The sequence below is a fragment of the Lissotriton helveticus genome, chromosome 6 (genome assembly GCF_964261635.1).
Source record: "Lissotriton helveticus chromosome 6, aLisHel1.1, whole genome shotgun sequence".
NCBI lineage: Eukaryota > Metazoa > Chordata > Amphibia > Caudata > Salamandridae > Lissotriton > Lissotriton helveticus.
In genome coordinates, this window is record NC_136067.1 from 1,379,340,595 (window position 1) to 1,379,363,830 (window position 23,236).

The window sequence follows — 23,236 nt, forward strand, 5'->3', positions numbered from 1 at the left end:
GTGTCACACACTCTAAGACTAAACTGTTTGTATAAAAAATATTTCTTTAGTTGTATTTTATTTTTAGAACCAAGCAGGACTTGGTACAGGTAAGTAAAATTGTATCTTTCGAAACAGGTTGATAAGAATATGCAAGCTGGATGAAATTGAATTTGTTACAGGTTTATAAAACATTTAAAGACACTAGATATTTGTAATTACTTTGTAATTACGTTTTAGATCACTCTTGAGAATACATTCTAGATACATTTTTCTACTCAGTGTGGTATACCTAGATATCACACTGGGACATTTCCTATACAAAGGTAAGTAAAGCACTTTGACATTAAACACAGTGGCTTAGGTTTCCATACAAACACAACTCAACACTTACAACCTTTCGAGAGGAAAAATAGTCAATGCAATACTATGAAAGAAAATGAGGTTATCGGTTTGCAGGTGAGCAATCGGTCTTGAGGGTTGAGTTTCTGGGTCGGAACAAAGGTTACCCCAGGGTCAAGGATGCACTCAAAGAGCACCCTCAGCTGCACTAGGGCGGCCGGGTGCAGAGTGCTGAGGACCAACGTTGGCCTATGGGGCCAGAGGGCCATTGGTTGGTGGCTGCTCTTGGGCAAGCCACAAAGTTGAGGGAGTAAAGCTCCTAGGGTTAAATTCAAAGCAAAGGGGGATCCGAGTGAGCACAAAAGGTGTAGCCACTGCAGCACAGGGGTGGCCAGGTGTCGGGTGCTGTTTTGGCATCGGGTGCCCTTTTGTTTTAAATGGGAGATCTCCGGTTGGTGCCGAGATTCCACTGGAGCAGGTTGAGGTCAGGACAGGCAAGTAGGGTTGGGGCTAAGGAGGTTGATGTTCTCCTCTTCTTCCTTCAGCATGGCTCATCGGTCCTTCTTCTTCTTGCTAGTCTAAGGAGGCAAAGTTCGGGGTCACCCCTAAATACAAAATTTAGGGGTGTTTCAGGTAAGTACAGGTCGGGACCAATGGGTCCCTTCCTTTGGGTGGGTAAACCCACTATTATGCCACTGTCCAGGGGGAGCAGGGCAAAAGCATCTCTCTGGTTGGCTGGATCCCCCATCTTCAAGATCGCGGGGCCTGAGAGTTGTGCGTCGCCTCGCCTCGTTCACCTGAGGGGTGGAGTTGGCAAAGGTGGGCACACCTCACCTCCTATCTTGGTTTTCCTGCCGATTCTCCCGCCCTTAAGTTGGGATTAGAACCTGTGGGGGGCAGTTGCTGTTAGCAGCAAAAGGCAGGGTCAGCTAACAAAGGCGGCAAGCCTTTGAAGCTTCTCCTTCGTGGACACTGTCCAGCCTGGGGGGGGGGAAGCTTGGCACCTCTGCCCAGGATGTGCTTTGTTTCAGGACCTCAAGGGTGGTAGGCTCTTGACCCAGGGGTCCAGAAACATGTCTGGGGTGGCAGCTGGTGAGCAGCCACTCAGCCAGGACATTAGAGTTAGGTAGTTTTTCAGGGGGCATTTCTAAGATGCCCTCTGAGTGCAATGTATATTAAATCCAACACTGGCATCAGGGTGGGTTTAATGGGCTCAGAAGATTGATACCAAACTTCTCAGTCTTTAGAAAAGCCATCATGGAGCTGTAGAGGTTGGTGTTCCAAACTCCCAGCCCATGATCTAAAATGGCATTACTGCCCTTACAATACCTGTGAAAATCACAGATACTGTATGGGCCCAGGGCTCATGCCAATTTGCCTTCACCTGTGGTATAGTGTACTTTGCCTTAGGGCTATAAGGCCTGCTAGAGTGGTGACTAGCCGATGCCACAGGCAGTATTTAGGTGGATATGCGACTTGTAGTTTTAGGGTCTCCCCCTGGTAAACAGACTGCACTGGCAGTGTATGGGTCCTGGGGAAGATTCTCTGAGGGTGGCAAAATATATGATTCAGCCCTCAGAGACTTTTTCTAGCTACAAGGCTCTTGATGCCCCTTGCACTTTTTACTTTAGACTTAAATGTAGGCCAGAGGAGTCAATCAATCAATCAATAACTTATTTGTAGAGCGCACTAATCACCCGTGAGGGTCTCAGGGTGCTGAGTGGGGGTGGGGTTGGGGGTGCAGTCACTGCTCGAAACAGCCAGGTCTTGAGAAGTCTCCTGAAGGTCAGCAGATCCTGGGTCTGTCGCAGCTGTGAGGGGAGGGTGTTCCATGTCTTGGCCGCGAGGTAGGAGAATGATCTGCCACCATTGGAGGTCTTGTGGATGCGTGGGACTGTGGCGAGGGCAAGGTCGGCGGAGCTAAGCTGGCGGTTCAGGGTGTAGAAGGTGAGACGCTTGTTGAGGCATGCTCGTCTGGCGTTGTGTAGTGCTTTGTGGGCGTGGGTGAGGAGCTTGAAGGTGATCCTCTTTTTGACTGGGAGCCAGTGCAGGTCTTTCAGGTTGGCAGTGATGTGGGTGTGGCGGGGTATGAAAAGGATGAGGCGTGCATAGGCATTCTGTATGCATTGGAGTCTCTTCTGGAGTTTGGTTGTGGTTTCTGCATAGAGGGCATAGTTGTAGTCCAGCCTGCTGCTGACAAGGGCCAGATTGACTGTCCTTCTGGTTCCGGTGGGGATCCATCTGTAGATCTTGCGGAGCATGCGGAGGGTGTTGAAGAAGGAGGGGGAGATGGCGTTGACTTGCTGGGTCATTGAGAGCGATGCGTCCAGGAAGAGCCCCAGGTTGCGTGCATGGTCAGTGGGTGTGGGTGCGGCTGGTCACCAAGAGTCGTCCCAGGTGGATGGAGTGGATCCAAAGATGAGGACCTCTGTCTTGTCTGAGTTAAGTTTCAGGCGGCTGCTCTGCATCCAGCTGGCAACGGCCTTCATTCCTTCGTGGAGTTTGGTTTTGGCAGTGGCTGGGTTTTTGGTGAGTGAGAGGATCACTTGAGTGTCATCGGCGAAGGAGACAATGTTGAGGTTGTGCGAGCGGATGATGTTGGGGAGCGGAGCCATGTAGACATTGAAGAGGGTAAGGCTGAGGGACGATCCTTGGGGCATGCCGCAGATGATCTTGGTGGCTTCAGAACGGAAAGGGGGGAGGTGGACACTCTGGGTTCTGTCGGTGAGGAAGGAGGTGATCCAGTCCAGGGCTTTGTCGTGTATTCCTGCGTCTTGTAGGCGTGTGCGTAGGAGGTGGTGGCAGACGGTGTGGAAGGCGGCCGAGAGGTCCAGGAGGATGAGGGCCGCGGTTTCTCCTTTGTCCAGTAGGGTCCTGACGTCGCCTGTGACAGCGATTAGGGCAGTTTCAGTGCTGTGATTGCTGCAGAAGCTAGATTGAGAAGGGTAAGGGATGTTGTTCTACTCGAAGAAGTGGGTCAGTTGCCTGTTGACGATTTTTTCGATGACTTTCGCCGGGAACGGAAGAAGGGAGATGGGCCGGAATTTCTTGAGGTCCTTTGGGTCCACTGTGGGTTTCTTGAGTAGGGTGTTGATCACGGCGTGCTTCCAGCTATCCGGGAAGATGGCGGTCTCGAAGGAGCTGTTGATGATCTTCTGAAGTTATGCGATGATGCGGTTTGCTTTGTTGAAGATGTGGTGAGGGCAGGGGTCGGTTGGTGAGCCGGAGTGGATGGTGTTCATGGTCTTGATGGTGTCATTGTTGTTGACGTGGGTACAGGAGAGCAGGTGGTTGGTGAGTCTGAGGGGCAGTCGGTCTGCAGTGTTGGCTGCCATAGGGAGGGTCTGGGTGTTAAAGCTGTTGTGGATGTCTGCGATCTTGTGGTGAAAGAAGATGGCTAGGGAGTCGCATAGGTCTTGCGATGGTGGGATATCATTGGAGCTGGAGCTGGGGTTAGAGAGCTCCTTCATGATGTTGAAGAGCTCTTTGCTGTTGTGTGCGTTGTTGTTGATGCGTTCCTTGAAGGAGGTCCTTTTGGTGGCTCAGATGAGTTGGGGGTGCTTGTGGATGGCGTTCTTTAGGCTGCGTGGTTTTCTGGTGTCTTTTCGGGGCGCCACCTTTCTCGAGTCTTTGACAAGTCCGCTTGTTTCTTGGAGGTCGGTGGTGAACCAGCTGACCTTTCTGTCGGTACATCTGTGTGAGGGTTTTTTGATCGGGGCGCAGTATTCCATCAACTACCTGAGGTTGCTGGCGGCTGTGTCGGTGATGTTTGTCGGTGGGTCTAGAGTGAGGGCTTGTTCCAGCGGCTGTAGGGGATCCGTAGTGGGTGGTGGTGCGTGGTGGGTTTCTTGAAGGTGAAGTGGATGCAGCGATGGTCGGTCCAGTGGAGTTTGGTGATGTGGCTGAAGGTGACGTGGGTGCTGGCTGAGAGGATGGGGTCGAGCGTGTGACCGGCGGTATGGGTAGGGGTTGTGTTAAGCTGTTTGAGTCCGAGGTTGGCAAGGTTATCGAGCAGGGCAGCTGAGTTGCTGTCGTCGAAGTTCTCGAGGTGGAAATTCAGGTCTCCGAGGAGAATGTAGTCTGTAGACGCAAGAGCATGCATGCCGACGATGTCAGAGATGGTGTCGATGTACTGTGGCTGGGGACCGGGGGTCTGTAGATGAGTGTTCCTCTGAGAGTGGTGTTGGGGTGGGTGTGGATCTGGAAGTGCAGGTGTTCAGCTGTACTGGAGGTGTCTGTCGTGCAGGTCGAGACACTGAGGGTATTCCTGAAGACAATGGCAATTCCTCCTCCTGGTTTGTTGGTGCGGCCCCTTCTGATGATCTTGTATCCATCTGGGATGGCTATTGTAGTGTAGTTTCTATATTCCCAATAGGCTCTGGTATTGGAATAATATACACTATAGATTTGACATAGGACTGAGGTCAGTATGTCTCTATCAAGTATTCTAAACTTATTTGTGAGCGCCAGCTAGCTCAGAGGTCACTAGAGACTTTCTTGAATACACAAGAAGGGATTAGTTTCTGACAACCGCATAAACATGACAACTTTGTTTCCCAAGAATGAAATGTATCTTCAGAGTCGTGAAAATAATAGATAACTATTTTACTCAGTCAATCGTGCATGCTTCGTTTCTACAGAGTTGCAGAGAAAATAGATGGGCGTTTCAATAAAAGGAATTTATTGAACAGTTTCCTTACACATGCAAGAGAGGTATACTGCTACAATCATTAGACAGAATGCAAAGTATAATGCACACAGCGTAAATAGTAATATAAAATAATATAGTAATAGCATTGTCTGGTGCAATGACATAAAAATACATACATAAATAACACGGGCTAAAATACTCAACTGGTGCTTCTAAAATACGCCTACCCCAATGTACCTAACCTAGGTCTAGTACGAGGAAAGAAGTAAGTGTGGTCTTTAGCATAGGTTTAGTTTTGCCAAGAATTGCCAAAGGTTTCTCTAGGTTCTAACCAGCTCCATACCTTAGAATGAGAGAGGTTGGTATCTCCTTCAAGGACTCGATTTCCCAACACCCCGCAAGGGGAGTCAGAAACACTGGAGCTGGATTTCTCGGCAGAGGAGGACAGCTTCTAATCAGTGCCTCAAATGGAGAGTTGGCTTCCTTCGGCACTTGCTGTAGCGAGCTGTGTCGTGCAAGTAGGTAGTCGAACTGCACTGAACCACACCGTGCTTTGCCATATCCATAGCAGAGGCATCAGTCTGCACAATGCAATGCTTGGTGTAGTCTGGAGTTTTGAGAATTGGTGCTGAGCACATTGCCTCTTTCAGGGTGTCAAAAACCTTTTGACAGCTAACTGTTGAGGTTACTTTCTGGGGAATTTTCTAGGAGGTGAGTTCTGTGAGTGGTGCCAATATGAATCCATACCCCTTCCCAAACCTCCTATAATACACAGTCAAGCCAAGGAATGCCTTGACCTTGTTCGAGGTTGTTGGACCCTCCCAGTCCAGAATAGCTTAGATCTTAGGTTGTAAGAGTTGCACTTGGCCTCCACCAACACTGCCAGGCAACCTGCCTGAAATCTCCAATTGAGGTTTTCTAGTAATCTTTTACGTTCAAATACTTACTCGATCACAGACCAGAAGCTTCTGGAAAAGCAGGGAAAAGCAGGGAAAAGTGAAGGTGTGAGATAGCTGTGGGCCAGTGATCACACTGAGGAGCAAGTGGTGTTACAGCTCGAAAACCGGCACTGAAATAGAAGCAGTCTGACTATTGGCGAAGAAGCCGATCAGGGACCAAGAGGCCGGATTTGCGTGCTGTGCCCTCGTGTTACACGAATATACTCAGCCAAATGACCAGCGGTCTTTCAGGCAGGTATTGACACAAGTCAAGCAACTACTGACACAATATTACACAGAGGTTAAACTAAATTCTCTAAAATCTTACCAGGCTAAACTATAAAATGGAAGGGCAGTCCCAAGCTATGACTAAAGACTAGATATGATCTTTAACAGCAATCAATACATAGCAACAATCAATCAATCATGGCATTTGTAAAGTGCACTACTTACCCGTGACGGTCTCAAGGCGCTGGGGAAGGGGAATGCTGCTACTGCTCGAAAAGCCAGGTCTTGAGGAGTCTTCTGAAGGTCAGCAGGGCTTGGGTCTGCCGTAGGTAGGTGCGTAGGGTGTTCCAGGTCGTGGTGGCAAGGTGGGAGAATGATTTGCCACCTTAGGTTGCTCTTCGGATGCGGGGTACTGTGGCAAGTGCGAGGTCAGTGGAGCGGAGCTGGCGGTGTAGAAGCTGAGTCGGCTGTTGAGGTACGCTGGTCCGGTGTTGTGGAGTGCCTTGTGTGCGTGGGTGAGGAGCTTGAAGGTTATCCTTTTTTTGACAGGGAGCCAGTGCAGGTCTCTCGGGTGGGTTGTGATGTGGCTGCGGGGAGGGATGTCGAGGACCAGGCGTGCAGAGGCTTTCTGGATGCATTTGAGCCGTTTCAGGAGTTTGGCCGAGGCTCCTGCGTAGAGGGCGTTTCCCTAGTCCAACCTGCTGCTGATGAGGGCCTGGGTGACCGTTCTTCTCGTTTCAGCGTGGATCCACTTGTAGACCTTACGAAGCATGCAGAGGGAGTTGAAGCAGGAGGAAGAGACGGCGTTGACCTGCTTGGTCATGGAGAGGGTGGAGTCGAGGATGACCCCCAGGTTGAGTGTGCGGTGGTGGGTGTTGGAGCTGTTCCCAATGCGGTTGGCCACTAGGAGTCGTTCCAGGCTGAAGGGGTGGATCCGAGGAGGAGGACCTACGTCTTGTCCGAGTTCAGCTTCAGTCGGCTGTTCCTCATCTATTCGGCAACGGCCTTCATTCCTTCTTGGAGGTTGGTTTTGGCGGTGTGGGAGTCCTTGGTGATGGAGAGGATCAGCTGGGTCTTGTCGGCGTGGAGATGATGTTGAGGTCGTGCAGTCGGACGACGTGGGTGAGCGGTGCCATGTAGATGTTTAACAGCGTAGGGCTGAGGTATGAGCCCTGGGGTACGCCGCAGATGATCTCGGTGGCTTTGGAGCGGAAGGGGGGAGGCGTGTTTGTAGTGTGCGGTGGCAGACCATTTCGAAGGCGGCTGACAGGTCCAGGAGGATGAGGGCCGTGGTTGCTGTCTCGAAGGAGATGTTGATGCGATGGCAGTGCTGGCTTTGTTGAAGATGTGGTGTGGGCATGGGTCTGACGGAGATCCGGAGTGGACAGTGTTTATGATCTTGATGGTGTCGTCGTCGTTGACGTTGGTCCAGGAGAGCAGGCGATTGTTGCGAATTGTGGTCATGGGGGCGGCGGTCTCGGTGGTTGTCTGGGCAGTCATGGCGTTGAAGCTGTCGTGGATGTCTGCGATCTTGCGATGGAAGAAGGTGGCGAGCGAGTCACACAGGTTTTGCGAAGGTGGGTTATCGTTGGTGTTGGAGCTGGGGTTGGAGAGTTCCTTCACGATGTTGAAGAGCTCTTTGCTGTTGTGTGAGTTGTTGTCTAGGCAGTCTTTGAAGGAGGCCCTTTTGGCGGATATGATGAGGTGATGGTGTCTGCGGGTGGCGTTCTTGTGGACTGCCTAGCTGTCCGGTGTTCGTTCACGGAGCCACTTCTTCTCCAGCTTTCGGCAGGTTTGCTTGGAGGCCTGGAGGTCTTCAGTGAACCAGCTGGCTTTCTTGCTGGTGTGATTTTGGAGGATTTCTTCACCGGGGCGAGGGTGTTGGGCCAGTCGTCGATCCACTGTCTGAGAATGTGGGTGGCGATGTCGGCGTCGGTGGGGTCAGTGGATGGGCTTTGGGCAAGAGTGGTGGTTAGCTGGTCTTCGTTGACTTTGTTCCAGCAGCGGCGAGGCATCAGTTGAATGCGGTGGTGCGTGGTGGGCTTCCGGAAGGTGAAGTGGATGCAGCGATGGCCGGTCCAGTGGAGTTCGGTGGTGTGGTTGAAGGAGACGTGGGGGCTTGTGGAGAAGATGGGGTCAAGTGTGTGGCCGGCGGAGTGAGTGGGTGTAGTGATGAGTTGTTTGAGTCCGAGGTTGGCTAGGTTGTCGATCAGGGTGGTGGAGTTGTTGTCGTTGTTCTCGAGGTAGAAATTCATGTCCTCAAGGAGGATGTAGTCCATGGAGGCGAGCGCGTGTGATCTGGTGAAGTAGTCGGCGATGGAGTCGCTGAACTGTGGTCGGAGTCCAGGGGGTTTGTAGATGAGGGTTCCTCTGAGGGTGGTGTTGGAGCTAGTGTGGATCTGGAAGTGTAGGTGTTCAGCGATGTTTAGGGTGTCGTCAGTGCTCGTCGACACTCTGAGGGTGCTCCTGTGGACGATGGTGATTCCTCCTCCTACCCCGTTGGTGCGGTCTCTGCGGGAGATCTTATAGCCTTCTAGGATGGCTATGGCGATGTCGGGTGCCGAGGAGGGGTTCAGCCAGGTCTCCGTCAGGAAGGGGACATCTGGGGAGGTTGAGTCGAGAAGGTCCTAGAGTACAACGGCGTGTTTGCGAGCGGAGCGGGTGTTGAGAAGAATGCATCTGAGGTAGTTGGGTTCTTTCCTGGTGGGTGGGTTGACGGGTCGTGTGCTGGTGAAACTGCAGTTCCGGCAGGAGAAGGGTCCTTGGATGCGCTTTGGTGTGGCCAGGCAGTATGTGAGTTCTTGTCCGGTGTTGAGTGCTTGGAGGGGGTTGGCGTTGTAGCGGTGTTGGGACTCACGGGGCCAGGGGTTCTGGTGCTGGGCGCGGTCCAGGCGTGGACAGGCGCAGATGGGCTTGCCTTTGGCGCGCCAGCGGCATGCCCGCTGCACGCGGCCGCCATAAGAAGGAGAGGTGGAAGGGAGGAGCAGCTGGGAGGTGGGAGCGGGCGAATGGGGAATAGGGGGGCGGGGCCGCAGGGGACGCAGTGGCAGGAACTGGGAGAAGAACGGCGGGGATACCGAAAGGAAAAGGGACACAGTAATGCAACAGCTGGGAAGGGGGCACAAGGGCAAAAACACACAGTGAGCTGACAAAAAATAAAATTTACAATGAAAATAAAAATACCAGAAACAGGGGCAAGAGCAGGGAGGGCCTCGAATCCCAGACAGCAAGGGCAAGGGCACACAGGCAGTGCTGTGCGGTGTGGGGAGCCACCTACCAAGGACAAAATCACAGCAGTACTTATCTGTAATGAAGCAGCAAATAAAAGAGGATGATGACTCTGGACATGCACATTGTCTGGACATTCTATTGCTTTATGATGTATTAATGTTCTTTAAAGGGCTGAATGTTGGGGCTGCAAAAAAAGGTTATTGCATAATGGTAGCATCCGGTCTTGTAATGAAATCAGCCACCTTCTCATTGCCTTGTTCAACATCTCAATAGCAACCACCTTCCTCAAAGACTGGAAACAGGCAAAAGTCAACCCCCTATTAGAGAAACCATTAGCAGATCCCAGTGAATTCCAGAACTGACAACCGATCTCCCTGCTCCCATTCCCGGCCAAAGTATTAGAAAAAGTCATCAACCAATAACTCTCCTCACAACTGGAACAGAACCCCCTACTCGATTCCTCTCAATCTGGATTCCACAGCAACCACAACACCAAGACAGTCCTCATGGCGGCTACCGATGACATCCAAGACCTAAACGACTGCGGTGAGACTGTGGCTCTGATCCTCATAGACCTCTTGGCAACCTATGATACGGCTCCCACCCCACACTCATCACAAGGCTGCACAACAGAGGCATCCAAGGAGCTGCTCTCAGATGGATCACCTCTCCTCACCAGAACAATGCGAAAAGTCAGTCTACCCTCACCTTCGAACCAAAGAAAATCATCTGCATTACAGAAATTGCTAACTGGATGAGGGACAACTGCCTGAAACTCAACACAGACAAGACAGAGGTACCGCACTTCAGAAACAAAAGCTCTCCCTTGGACGCATCTTGGTGGCCCTCTTAACTCAGACCTCCACTGACCACACCTACGAACCGACTACAGACAATATAGAACACAGCAGCCAGACTCGCCCTGGAACTCCCTAGACTAATTCACATCACCCCCTACCTCAGGGAAATTAACTGTCTCCCTGTACAGAAAAGCTCCTGGCCCAAGCAATCAAGGTCCTACATAACTGCGGACTTGCCTACTTTAACCATCGACTGCACTTACATCAGCCCACCATGCATCTCCGCTCCACTTCCGTCTCTAACCTTCACCCCCGCATCTGACGTAGCAGATGCAGAGGTCGTTCCTTCTCCTACCTAGGAACAAAAACATGGAATGAGCTACCCCTTTAGCTCCATACATCCCCATCTCTTTCAGAGTTCCCAGACCTAGATGTTTGGCTAATCAACTGGACCCTGCCATCGCCAGTATACCTTCACGCGTGACAAGAAGTGCTATACAAATCTACTGATTGATTGATGCAGAGAGGCAGAATGGAGTAAATGCCTGTTGTTCATGGCAACACATTTGAAGGGAATCTATGTCTAGCTAACTTGAGGAACATAGAAGTAGAGCTTTTTGTGCACCCTGTATGAATGCTGGTTGTTTTTTTTATTCCTTAGTATAATCAGCGAAAGAGAGTTCTTAGAAATTAAACTTACCAAAAATACATTTTCTATGCGTGGTATCAAATTCTCAAGATTTTCATATTCAGCTATTGCTCCAAAGTATGGCCATTTCTTGATTAATATACTTATTAGAATGATCTCTGGAATCGTGAAACTGGCTCAGCTAGTCCAAGGTAGTAGAATGATCACACTAAGTATTCTTATTTGCCTGTTTTCCAGGTTCATTGAAGGTCTGGAAGCCAGCAGTTGCAATTGGCTTTTTTGGCCTTCCTATAGGGGTGCTAATAGATGTATTCTCCACATGCTCAGTAGTAAAAGCTCTTAATTGCCTGTTCTTCTTGTCATATCCCCTCACATACATGGTAGTCAATTAATGGGTTATGCTCTGAGCACATGGTATTAACTAATCATAACACACTTTGCAGTTGGCAATAGTGGATAATACCTTACAATCAGTTCTAGATGAGAACTCTTAGGACACTCTTCATCATTAGTGAACACATGCATATGGTCAGTGAGATCAGAGTGCAATTACAAAAAAGAATAGGGATGTATGAGTGTAGTACCAATAAAAAGCACACACTGCATAGGCAGGCTGATGTTTAGGAAAACATCAATTGCACATGTAACGATAATCCTCACCTTTTTCTGCAAAATTATGTAACTTTCATTAATCTTATAAGTTTACGTTTGTTGTTTTGAATTAGTATATTTTACTAGGATCCATCTCTTTCCATTGGCTATGAACTTGTCCACTCCCTTACATGCTAACAAGCTGGACATGCATTATTGCTGTTATTTCTCTTTAAACATATTTGTGTGTATTATTTGTCTTCCAGAAAAATACTTCATGCAGACTATAGGCAAACTAAAGAAAACACACTGCTCTGACACTGGAGTTCTTTAAAGCCACTATAAATGTTATTTCCCACACCCTGCTCTCAATCTATAACTAACCTGACCAGCTTCTAAACAAAGCTGTTCTTAGCATTTCTCCCCAACCAGGCAATAGGCAAACTAACCAAATACACTGCTCTGACACTGGAGTTCTTTAAAGCCTTTAAACCCCTAAGGGTACCATGGCTAAAGATATGACTTTACAGCTAAATAATATTGTCATCTCCTACTTCACATGATTTACTAGAAACTAGGTTGCTGGCAACAAACTCTGTGTGATCAATGTTCCTACTTAAACTTGGGTGCCACTGAAACGTTTGATGAGAGCCTTTCATTGTGGTCATGGAGGGGGAGTTTGGTGTGGAAAGTGAAACTGGGCCTTAAAGTATGTTTTGCCTAATGCAATTTTTACCTCTACAGCAGCCCCAGTGGTTCCCGGCAGACACAATAATGAGCGAGAGCCGAATCCTCCCGCCTTATTCTGGCGAAAGGGTAAGACTGGGCACCAAAGGCCACCATGTGTTTGAGCATTTCCTTCCCCATGTGTTTGAGCATTTCCTGTGCCTCAGAACATTTAATCTTTTGGTTTCTATGAATGTGTAGTCGACAAAACCAGTCATTTCTTGCCACCTGTCTCTCTCTATAAATAACTACACAATCTGCTCTATCATACATTGTCTTATCTTACTGCCTACTGAAGTTTGTTAACTTCAAATGAATGCTGTTTCATCAAGGTTAATACAGGCTACTATTTGATTCTTTAAATAGATGACTATTTACAATGTACATTTCTCAAGATAGCGTAGTTTATGCAATACTACCATATACTCATAGCCAAAATGTATGAGGAAGATTTTATGTGAATCACTTCTATTTCTTTCTTTTTTGATTTCAACATTACCAGCTGAACTAGCCATTCACACTCTCAATATAAAAGACACCACAATCTTCTGGATAAATTATCAATTCCAAGCAAACCTTTGAAACTGTTTATCTCATCACCACCAGAAAGCAAACGTTCTCTTAATGAAGTAGACCCAGGCTGATGGCTTGTACAAACTTCAACTGTGCAAAAGTAAATAGGACTTCCCCATGCTTTGTAAATACATATTTAATGGCAGCACACATCTTAATGTCATTCGCAAGTAGAAATATGGCGTCGTTTACATATATTTTACAAACAAGTCTAAGAGAATTATGATGTCTTTTGTGATACAAGATTTGGAATACAAAGTTTTCAGAAATATCTGCAGTTAATTCGATGCCCTCTGCCAGAGCCACCAAACTCTACCATCACTCTTACCAAGATCTACTGACTACATTTTAATCTTTGCACTCCTTAATGATAAAACCTGGACATGGTATTGACAGACCAGAAATGTGTCAGGGACTAGTTTGGTAGGAAGCTCGAGAATCAAGATTGCATTGAAGTACCAGAGAAGAAGCACATTCCATTGTTGAAGCTTTGCACCCAAAGCTGACATTACACATGGAACTACTCTGCCAGAGTAACTTTTAATGGAAGATAACTATTCCTTGGTACATAAGAAGCCTCCTCCAGCTCTGCTGACTTAGGCCCAGTCATTCGAGGAGCTTGTGGAATCCTGCAAGCTTCATAAGATGTCGCTGGACTACCAAGGTCTTACAGGAATGCTAGGGAAATCTCAAGAAAAAACACATATGCGCACACCACGCAATGTGTATCTAGTCTGTAGTCTTTTGAAAACTCTTAGATTATAATATTCAGAAGGCTTTAGTGACTGTTGCAGCTTCACACATTCTGAATACACATTCAGGTGCAAGAAAACACCTGACATGAGATTCAGTGAGCTTCAACTCATCAAAACATGCGAAACTAAAAAGGTTTCTGTGGACTTCTATTATTTCCCAGGGAAGTTTTCCAAAGATGTATTTTGAACAGAAGGATACACAGCCCAAAAGAAAGGGCCATACTGAGTGAACATTTGGCTAGCTGCTGTACCCGCATGTAACCACGCATATATAAATATATTTCAAAATATATCTATATATAAATGTATATATTATATTTATATATACATATATGTATGTGTCTGTGTGTGTATAACTTGATGATATATACATAATACATATATATTGAAGCATGTTTTTGTGATAAAATGGTAGGACAACATTAATCATTTTATATCCTCAAATACAAAGTTGTGAGCGGAGCAGGAACATGAGCCTCATTAGGTGAGGCTGGAGTTGGCCTTAATCTTTGCTGAAGTCATTTTTTGATTCCTTACAGCTTCCCGTATGCCTTTCTAGACACCGCATGGGACAGAGGAGTTTTCCATTGATTTTGAGCATCCCACATCGTATGGCTGGAAGAGTATGCGTAAGTGAAAAAGTATTTTAATGGAGGAATAGGAGCCAGGTATTTGGGTATTTCAGGTGCCCTCCATGCATGTTCACTAATATTGGACCCACGATAAATGTTATTTCCCACACCCTGCTCTCAATCTATAACTACCCTGACCAGCCTCTAAACAAAGCTGTTTTTAGCATTTCTCACCAACCAGGCAATAGGCAAACTAACCAAATACACTGCTCTGACACTGGAGTTCTTTAAAGCCTTTAAACCCTTAAGGGTACCATGGCTAAAGATATGACTTTACAGCTAAATAATATTGTCATCTCCTACTTCACATGATTTACTAGAAACTAGGTTGCTGGCAACAAACTCTGTGTGATCAATGTTCCTACTTAAACTTGGGTGCCACTGAAACGTTTGACGAGAGTCTTTCATTGTGGTCATGGAAGGGGAGTTTGGTGTGGAAAGTGAAACTGGTCCTTAAAGTATGTTTTGCCTAATGCAATTTTTACCTTTACAGCAGCCCCAGTGGTTCCCGGCAGACACAATAATGAGCGAGAGCCGAATCCTCCCGCCACATTCTGGCGAAAGGGTAAGACGGGGCACCAAAGGCCACCATGTGTTTGAGCATTTCCTTCCCCATGTGTTTGAGCATTTCCTGTGCCTCAGAACATTTAATCTTTTGGTTTCTATGAATGTGTAGTCGGCAAAACCAGTAATTTCTTGCCACCTGTCTCTCTCTATAACTAACTACACAATCTGCTCTATCATACATTGTCTTATCTCACTGCCTACTGAAGTTTGTTAACTACAAATGAATGCTGTTTTATCAAGGTTAATACAGGCTACTAATTGATTCTTTAAATAAATGACTATTTACAATATACATTTCTCAAGATAGCGTAGTTTATGCAATACTACCATATACTCATAGCCAAAATGTATGAGGAAGATTTTATGTGAATCACTGCTATTTCTTTCTTTTTTGATTTCAACATTACAAGCTGAACTAGCCATTCACACTCTCAAAATAAAAGACACCACAATCTTCTGGATAAATTATAAATTCCAAGCAAACCTTTGAAACTGTTTATCTCATCACCACCAGAAAGCAAACTTTCTCTTAATGAAGTAGTCCCAGACTGATGGCTTGTACAAACTTCAATTGTGCAAAAGTAAATAGGACTTTCCTTGGCTTTGTAAATGCATATTTAATGGCAGCACACATCTTAATGTCATTCGCAAGTAGAAATATGGCATCCTTTACATATATTTTACAAACAAGTCTAAGAGAATTATGATGCCTTTTATGATACAAGATTTGGAATACAACGTTTTCAGAAATATCTGCAGATAATTCGATTCCCTCTGCCAGAGCCACCAAACTCTATCATCACTCTTACCAAGATCTACTGACTACATTTTAATCTTTGTACTCCTTAATGATAAGACCAGGACATGGTATCCACAGACCAGAAATGTGTCAGGGACTAGATGGTAGGAAGCTCGAGAATCAAGATTGCATTGAAGTACCAGAGAAGAAGCTCATTCCATTGTTGAAGCTTTGCACCCAATGCTGACATTACACATGGAACTACACGTTTTGTAGCGTGAGTCTTCTGGCATGCTATTGATTTTAATGTTTGTAACTCTGTGACAACTGCATCTGGGATTTTAATCTGTTTCCTTTAGTATTTCGACTGGAGCAACCTTCAGGAAATATATTTTTTAAATTGCGCATTTGCACTCTTTGTACCATTTGTTTCCCTCGTTCTGCCTCTGGGGTCTACATCACTAGAGCACTAACGCGGTGCCAGGAACGTTATCCTGACCCGCCTGAAGATTAGCGCTCTAGTTGTCAGGGGTGTTTGTGATTTCTGGCTCCCCCCTCCACTTTCCGTCTCCTATTTAGGCACGGACGTGGCGAGCACTCCGATTGTAGCGTGAGTCTTCTGGCGTGCTTTTGATTTTAATGTTTGTAACTCTGTGACAACTGCATCTGGGATTTTAATCTGTTTCCTTTAGTATTTCGACTGGAGCAACCTTCAGGAAATATATTTTTAAAATTGCGCATTTGCACTCTTTGTACCATTTGTTTCCCTCGTTCTGCCTCTTGGGTAAACATCACTAGAGCGCTAAAGCGGTGCTAGGAACGTTATCCTGACCCGCCTGAAGATTAGCACTCTAGTTGTCAGGAGTGTTTGGGATTTCTGGCTCCTCCCCTCCACTTCCTGTCTCCTATTTAGGCACGGATGTCTCGAAAGCGCAGCGGGCGCGCCAGCGGCGCGCTGAAGGCGCACCAAAGGCAAGCCCATCTGCGCCAAGATCGCGACTGGCGCTGGCCATGCCGTCCAAAACACCCTGAATACTGGTTATCAAGCGAGTACCCTCGAGAGCTTAATTTTCAAAGTAAGTGTTCGTGCGTCATCCCTATGGTACAGATATGGGGCCCATTCTCCTGTAGAACCTGTTCATGGACTACACCACTGTTCACATCCGAAGTTCTGCCCCATACACACATTACTTCTTCAATCCTATCTAGTTTCAAAGGGGGGCTTATTAACGCATGGTCTATGGGTAGTCATAGTCAGGACATCAAGGAAATAATCCTCGACCATAATTTAGACTTCCTCTTTATAACCGAAATGTGGCTCAATGACTGCAGCAACCCTGACCTGTCGGTCGCTCTCCTGCCCGGCTATGTCATATTTAGACTGGACAGGCGGAGTGGACGAGGAGGTGGAGTTGCCATAATAATCAGAAACTCCCTGAAATGTCATACATTTGATCTTGGCCACCTCAAAGGCGTCAAAAGCATTGGTTTTTCTATCATGCTCAATGCTTCCACATCCTTCACAGGAAGGTTAATATATCGTCCACCTGGTAGTTCTACTATGTTTTTGGATTCCTTGGGTGAATCCTTAGGACAATTGCTACTTCGTTACCCATATTTTACTCTCCTGGGCGATTTCAACCTACAGCTTGAATCTAAAACTGACTCCCAGGCCACTAACTTTCACCAGACACTCGAAATATTTGGACTCTCCCAAAAAGTGGTAAAGGCCACTCACCGAGCAGGACATACACTTGATGGGGTTTGTTCCAACTTCCCCTCTCTAGTGACTCATATTCCCATCCCACAAATTTGGACGGATCACTGTTTTGTCCCTTTTAACATTAATGTGCACCGCCCTTCTAAAACGGTAAAAACAACCTTGCAGCCTTTATCTAATCAAAACTGGGCAATGGTTGCCGCAAACATAAAGCTTAAACACTTGGCTCAGTTTCAGGCTCCCAGCTTGTCTGGTGATGTCGACCGAGATTCTAAAACTTTCACATCTGGATGCAGCAAGCTATTAAAGATCCTGAACCCCCAAAGCACCCTTTAAAAAAAGAGAAAATTAAAAAGATAAGTGCCCCTTGGTACACACAATCTCTTGCAGAATTACACTTTCAGTGTAAACAAAGTGAATACAAATGGAGGAAAGCCTATGACCCGATAGCCACGGCTCTCTATGTAAAATATAGAAATGCATATTTTTCTAACATAAAAATTGCTAAGAAGGATTACTATACTAAAGCAATTAAGGATGCCCAACAAAAAAAAAATGTTTTTTCTATAGTTAAATACTTCACCCACCCGAAAGCCCTCCAACTGGAAATTCCTCTGTCTCAAGACTTCTGCAATCAGATTGCTGATTACTTTGAGGAGAAAATCAAACTCTTACAGGATGATTTTCCACCCATTCTTCAATCCATCACTAAGGACACCAACGACACCACTGTGACAGCGGCACACACTCTTAGAATGTTTAGACCAGTGACTCTTGTGCAAAGCCGCGATGCCATCATATCCTGTAAATCAGGATCCCCATCTGACTCTTGCCCCCCGCTGATCCTCCATCAGATAATTGATATAGTCAATCCCATCATAAATACAATAGTCAATGCCTCACAGTTCAGGCATTGTTCCATCGGATTGGAAAAAAGCAATAGTGAAACCTTTAATGAAAAAACAAAATAAAAATATAACAGATCTTTCCAATCTACGACCGATATCTCTTCTCCCGGTTCTCGGGAAAATAACCGAACACATGGTCCACCAAGAGCTGAAGAATTTTGTGGAAATGCATAACATCTTACACCACCAACAATCGGGCTTTCGCTCAAAGCATTCCACTGAAACGGCCCTCATCGAACTTACTGATTCCATTAAAAATTTACAGGATGAAGGAAAAAACGCCGTCCTGATATTACTCGATCTATCGGCAGCGTTCAATACCATTTCCCATAAAATACTTATTTCTAGGTTAAGAGAAAAAGGAATTACATAGGTTGCTCTCAATTGGATAAGTTCTTTCCTATCCGAGAGAACCCAAACCATTTCATTGGGACCCTTTCTCTCGAGCGAAAAAAAAATCACCTCTGGAGTTCCCCAGGGCTCCATTTTAAGTCTGTTACTTTTTAATATTTACATGGTTCCCCTCATCACTCTAATTGAATCATACGGGATACTAGTAACATCGTATGCCGATGATACTCAATTGATTGTATCTTTAGATAAGAACTCCACTAATGCTGAACAGAACTTTCAGAACTGTCTGACTGACGTCTTTGTGTGGATGAGTAACAACCATCTGAAAAGTAATTCAAATAAAACTGAAACACTGCCCATGGGAAAAAATGTCAACTTTAGCCCCAGTAAATGGTGGCCAAGGGGCACTACTGCACCTCCCAGTTCGGTTGAAGTGGCCAGAAATCTGGGTGTACTTTTTGACTCATCATTGTCCTTTGACCATCATGTAAGGAGTGTTGCAGGAAGCTGTTTCAATATTATAAAATCATTAAAAAAAATTCTTTGATTTTCTCCCTATAGAATCGAGAAAGGCGGTGGCAGTGGCTCTGATACTTTCCCGCCTCAATTATTGCAATGGTCTTATGGCAGGGGTAAAAAAGCTCACGTTAAAAAAACTACAAAACGTGCAAAACGCGGCAGCAAGACTGGTACTAAAACTGACTAGAAAATCCTCTGCATCACCAGCCCTTAGGACATTGCACTGGCTGCCCCTCCACAAAAGGATTTTGCTCAAAATCCTTCTGACTACCTTTAGAGCGCTAAATAACATTGGCCCAAGGTGTCTTTCAAGAAGATATACCTGTTACAACCCTACTAGAGTTTTAAGATCAGTAGGCTGTAATTTAATCAGTATCCCCAAATTTCATTACATAACCAAGGGTGGAAAAACTCTAAGTGTCCTGGCTTCTAAGGCATGGAATTCCATGCCTAAAGAACTAAGACTGCTGGACTTAGTGAATCCATTCAGGAAACAACTTAAGACCTGGTTTTTCAATTTGACAGATGCGTACGTATTGGTCGCCATTTAGATTTCACCTTTGCTTTCTCCCACATTCCTCAGCGCCAGGATGCTCCTTCCGGAGCGACAGTTCGCGCTTTATAAATACCAAATACCAAATAGAAATACAAATAAAAACTACTCTGCCAGAGTAACTTTTAATGGATGATAACTATTCCTTGGTACATAAGAAGCCTCCTCCAGCTCTGCTGACTTAGGCCCAGTCATTCGAGGAGCTTGTGGAATCCTGCAAGTTTCATAAGATGTCGCTGGACTACTAAGGTCTTACAGGAATGCTAGAGAAATCTCAAGAAAAAACACACATGCGCACACCACGCAATGTGTATCTAGTCTGTAGTCTTTTGAAAACTCTTAGATTATCATATTTAGAAGACTTTAGTGACTGTTGCAGCTTCACACATTCTGAATACACATTCAGGTGCAAGAAAACACCTGACATGAGATTCAGTGTGCTGCGACTCATCAAAACCTGCGAAACTAAAAAGGTTTATGTGGACTTCTATAATTTCCCAGGGAAGTTTTCGAAAGATCTATTTTGAACAGAGGGATAAACATCCCAAAAGAAAGGGCCATACTCAGTGAATATTTGGCTAGCTGCTGTACCCGCATGTACCCAGGCATATATAAATATATTTAAAAATATATCTATATATAAATGTATGTATTATACATACATATATGTATGTGTCTGTGTGTGTATAACTTGATGATATACACATAATACATATATATTCAAGCATGTGTTTGTTATAAAATGGTAGGACAATATTAATAATTTTATATCCTCAAATACAAAGTTGTGGGCGGAGCAGGAACATGAGCCTCATTAGTGGAGGCTGGAGTTGGCCTTAATCTTTGCTGAAGTCCTTTTTTGATTCTTTACAGCTTCCTGTATGCCTTTCTAGACACCGCATGAGGCAGAGGAGCATTCCATTGATTTTGAGCATCCCACATCGTATGGCTGGAAGAGTATGCGTAAGTGAAAAAGTATTTTAATGGAGATATAGGAGCCAGGTATTTGGGTATTTCAGATGCCCTCCATGCATGTTCTCTACCATTGGACCCACTATAAACGTTATTTCCCACAACCTGCTCTCAATCTATAACTAACCTGACCAGCCTCTAAACAAACCTGTTCATAGCATTTCTCACCAACCAGGCAATAGGCAAACTAGCCAAATACACTGCTCTGACACTGGAGATCTTTAAAGCCGTTAAAATCTTAAGGGTAACATGGCGAAAGATATGACTTTACAGCTAAATAATATTGTCATCTCCTACTTCACATGATTTACTAGTAGCGAGGTTGCTGGCAACAAACTCTGTGTGATCAATGTTCCTACTTAAACTTGGGTGCCACTGAAACGTTTGATGAGAGTCTGTCATTGTGGTCATAGAAGGGGAGTTTGGTGTGGAAAGTGAAACTGGGCCTTAAAGTATGTTTTGCCTAATGCAATTTTTACCTCTACAGCATCCCCAGTGGTTCCCGGCAGACACAATAATGAGCGAGAGCCGAATCCTCCCGCCACATTCTGGCGAAAGGGTAAGACGGGGCACCAAAGGCCACCATGTGTTTGAGCATTTCCTTCTCCATGTGTTTGAGCATTTCCTGTGCCTCAGAACATTTAATCTTTTGGTTTCTATGAATGTGTAGTCGACAAAACCAGTCATTTCTTGCCACCTGTCTCTCTCTATAACTAACTACACAATCTGCTCTATCATACATTGTCTTATCTTACTGCCTACTGACGTTTGTTAACTTCAAATGAATGCTGTTTCATCAAGGTTAATAAAGGCTACTAATTGATTCTTTAAATAGATGACTATCTACAATGTACATTTCTCAAGATAGTGTAGTTTATGCAATACTACCATATACTCATAGCCAAAATGTATGAGGAAGATTTTATGTGAATCACAGCTGTTTCTTTCTTTTTTGATTCCAACATTACCAGCTGAACTAGCCATTCACACTCTCAATATAAAAGACACCACAATCTTCTGGATAAATTATACATTCCAAGCAAACCTTTGAAACTGTTTATCTCATCACCACCAGAAAGCAAACTTTCTCTTAATGAAGTAGACCCAGACTGATCACTTGTACAAACTTCAACTGTGCAAAAGTAAATAGGACTGTCCCTGGCTTTGTAAATGCATATTTAATGGCAGCACACATCTTAATGTCATTCGCAAGTAGAAATATGGCGTCCTTTACATATATTTTACAAACAAGTCTAAGAGAATTATGATGCCTTTTACAAGATTTGGAATACAACGTTTTCAGAAATATCTGTAGTTAATTCGATGCCCTCTGCCAGAGCCACCAAACTCTACCATCACTCTTACCAAGAACTACTGACTACATTTTAATCTTTGTACTCCTTAATGATAAGACCAGGACATAGTATTGACAGACCAGAAATGTGTCAGGGACTAGTTTGGTAGGAAGCTCAAGAATCAAGATTGCATTGAAGTACCAGAGAAGAAGCTCATTCCATTGTTGAAGCTTTGCGCCCAAAGCTGACATTACACATGGAACTACTCTGCCAGAGTAACTTTTAATGGATGATAACTAATCCTTGGTACATAAGAAGCCTCCTCCAGCTCTGCTGACTTAGGCCCAGTCATTCGAGGAGCTTGTGGAATCCTGCAAGCTGCATAAGATGTCGCTGGACTACCAAGGTCTTACAGGAATGCTAGAGAAATCTCAAGAAAAAACACACATGCGCACACCACGCAATGTGTATCTAGTCTGTAGTCTTTTGAAAACTCTTAGATTATCATATTCAGAAGACTTTAGTGACTGTTGCAGCTTCACACATTCTGAATACACATTCAGGTGCAAGAAAACACCTGACATGAGATTCAGTATGCTTCGACTCATCAAAACCTGCGAAACTAAAAAGGTTTATGTGGACTTCTATTATTTCCCAGGGAAGTTTTCGAAAGATGTATTTCGAACAGAGGGATACACAGCCCAAAAGAAAGGGCCATAGTGAGTGAATATTTGGCTAGCTGCTGTACCCGCATTTACCCACGCATATATAAGTATATTTCAAAATATATCTATATATAAATGTATATATTGTATATAAATATATGTATGTATCTGTGTGTGTATAACTTGATGATATATACATAATACATATATATTCAAGCATGTTTTTGTTATAAAATGGTAGGACAATATTAATAATTTTATATCCTCAAATACAAAGTTGTGGGCGGAGCAGGACAGTGAGCCTCATTAGTGGAGGCTGGAGTTGGCCTTAATCTTTGCTGAAGTCATTTTTGGATTCCTTACAGCTTCCTGTATGCCTGTCTAGACACCGCATGGGACAGAGGAGTTTTCCATTGATTTTGAGCATCCCACATCGTATGGCTGGAAGAGTATGGGTAAGTGAAAAAGTATTTTAATGGAGGAATAGGAGCCAGGTATTTGGGTATTTCAGTTGCCCTCCATGCATGGTCTCTAACATTGGACCCACTATAAATGTTATTTCCCACACCCTGCTCTCAATCTATAACTAACCTGACCAGCCTCTAATCAAAGCTATTCTTAGCATTTCTCACCAACCAGACTTTAGGCAAACTAACCAAATACACTGCTCTGACACTGGAGTTCTTTAAAGCCTTTAAACCCTTAAGGGTACCATGGCTAAAGATATGACTTTACAGCTAAATAATATTGTCATCTCCTACTTCACATGATTTACTAGTAGTGAGGTTGCTGGCAACAAACTCTGTGTGATCAATGTTCCTACTTAAACTTGGCTGCCACTGAAACGTT

The 23,236-nt window shown here is 45.1% G+C and overlaps 1 protein-coding gene across 1 annotated transcript in view; it reads left to right on the forward strand.

Moving 5' to 3' along the window:
* LOC144763500 (uncharacterized) overlaps nucleotides 1-23,236 on the forward strand; it is a 236,880-nt gene that overhangs the window by 189,894 nt on the left and 23,750 nt on the right. The window contains exons 15-20 of the mRNA XM_078649146.1: nucleotides 12,154-12,225; nucleotides 14,003-14,092; nucleotides 14,589-14,660; nucleotides 20,329-20,418; nucleotides 20,915-20,986; nucleotides 22,753-22,842. Of these exons, the coding sequence (XP_078505272.1) occupies nucleotides 12,154-12,225; nucleotides 14,003-14,092; nucleotides 14,589-14,660; nucleotides 20,329-20,418; nucleotides 20,915-20,986; nucleotides 22,753-22,842 (486 nt within the window). The remainder of the gene's footprint in view (nucleotides 1-12,153; nucleotides 12,226-14,002; nucleotides 14,093-14,588; nucleotides 14,661-20,328; nucleotides 20,419-20,914; nucleotides 20,987-22,752; nucleotides 22,843-23,236) is intronic.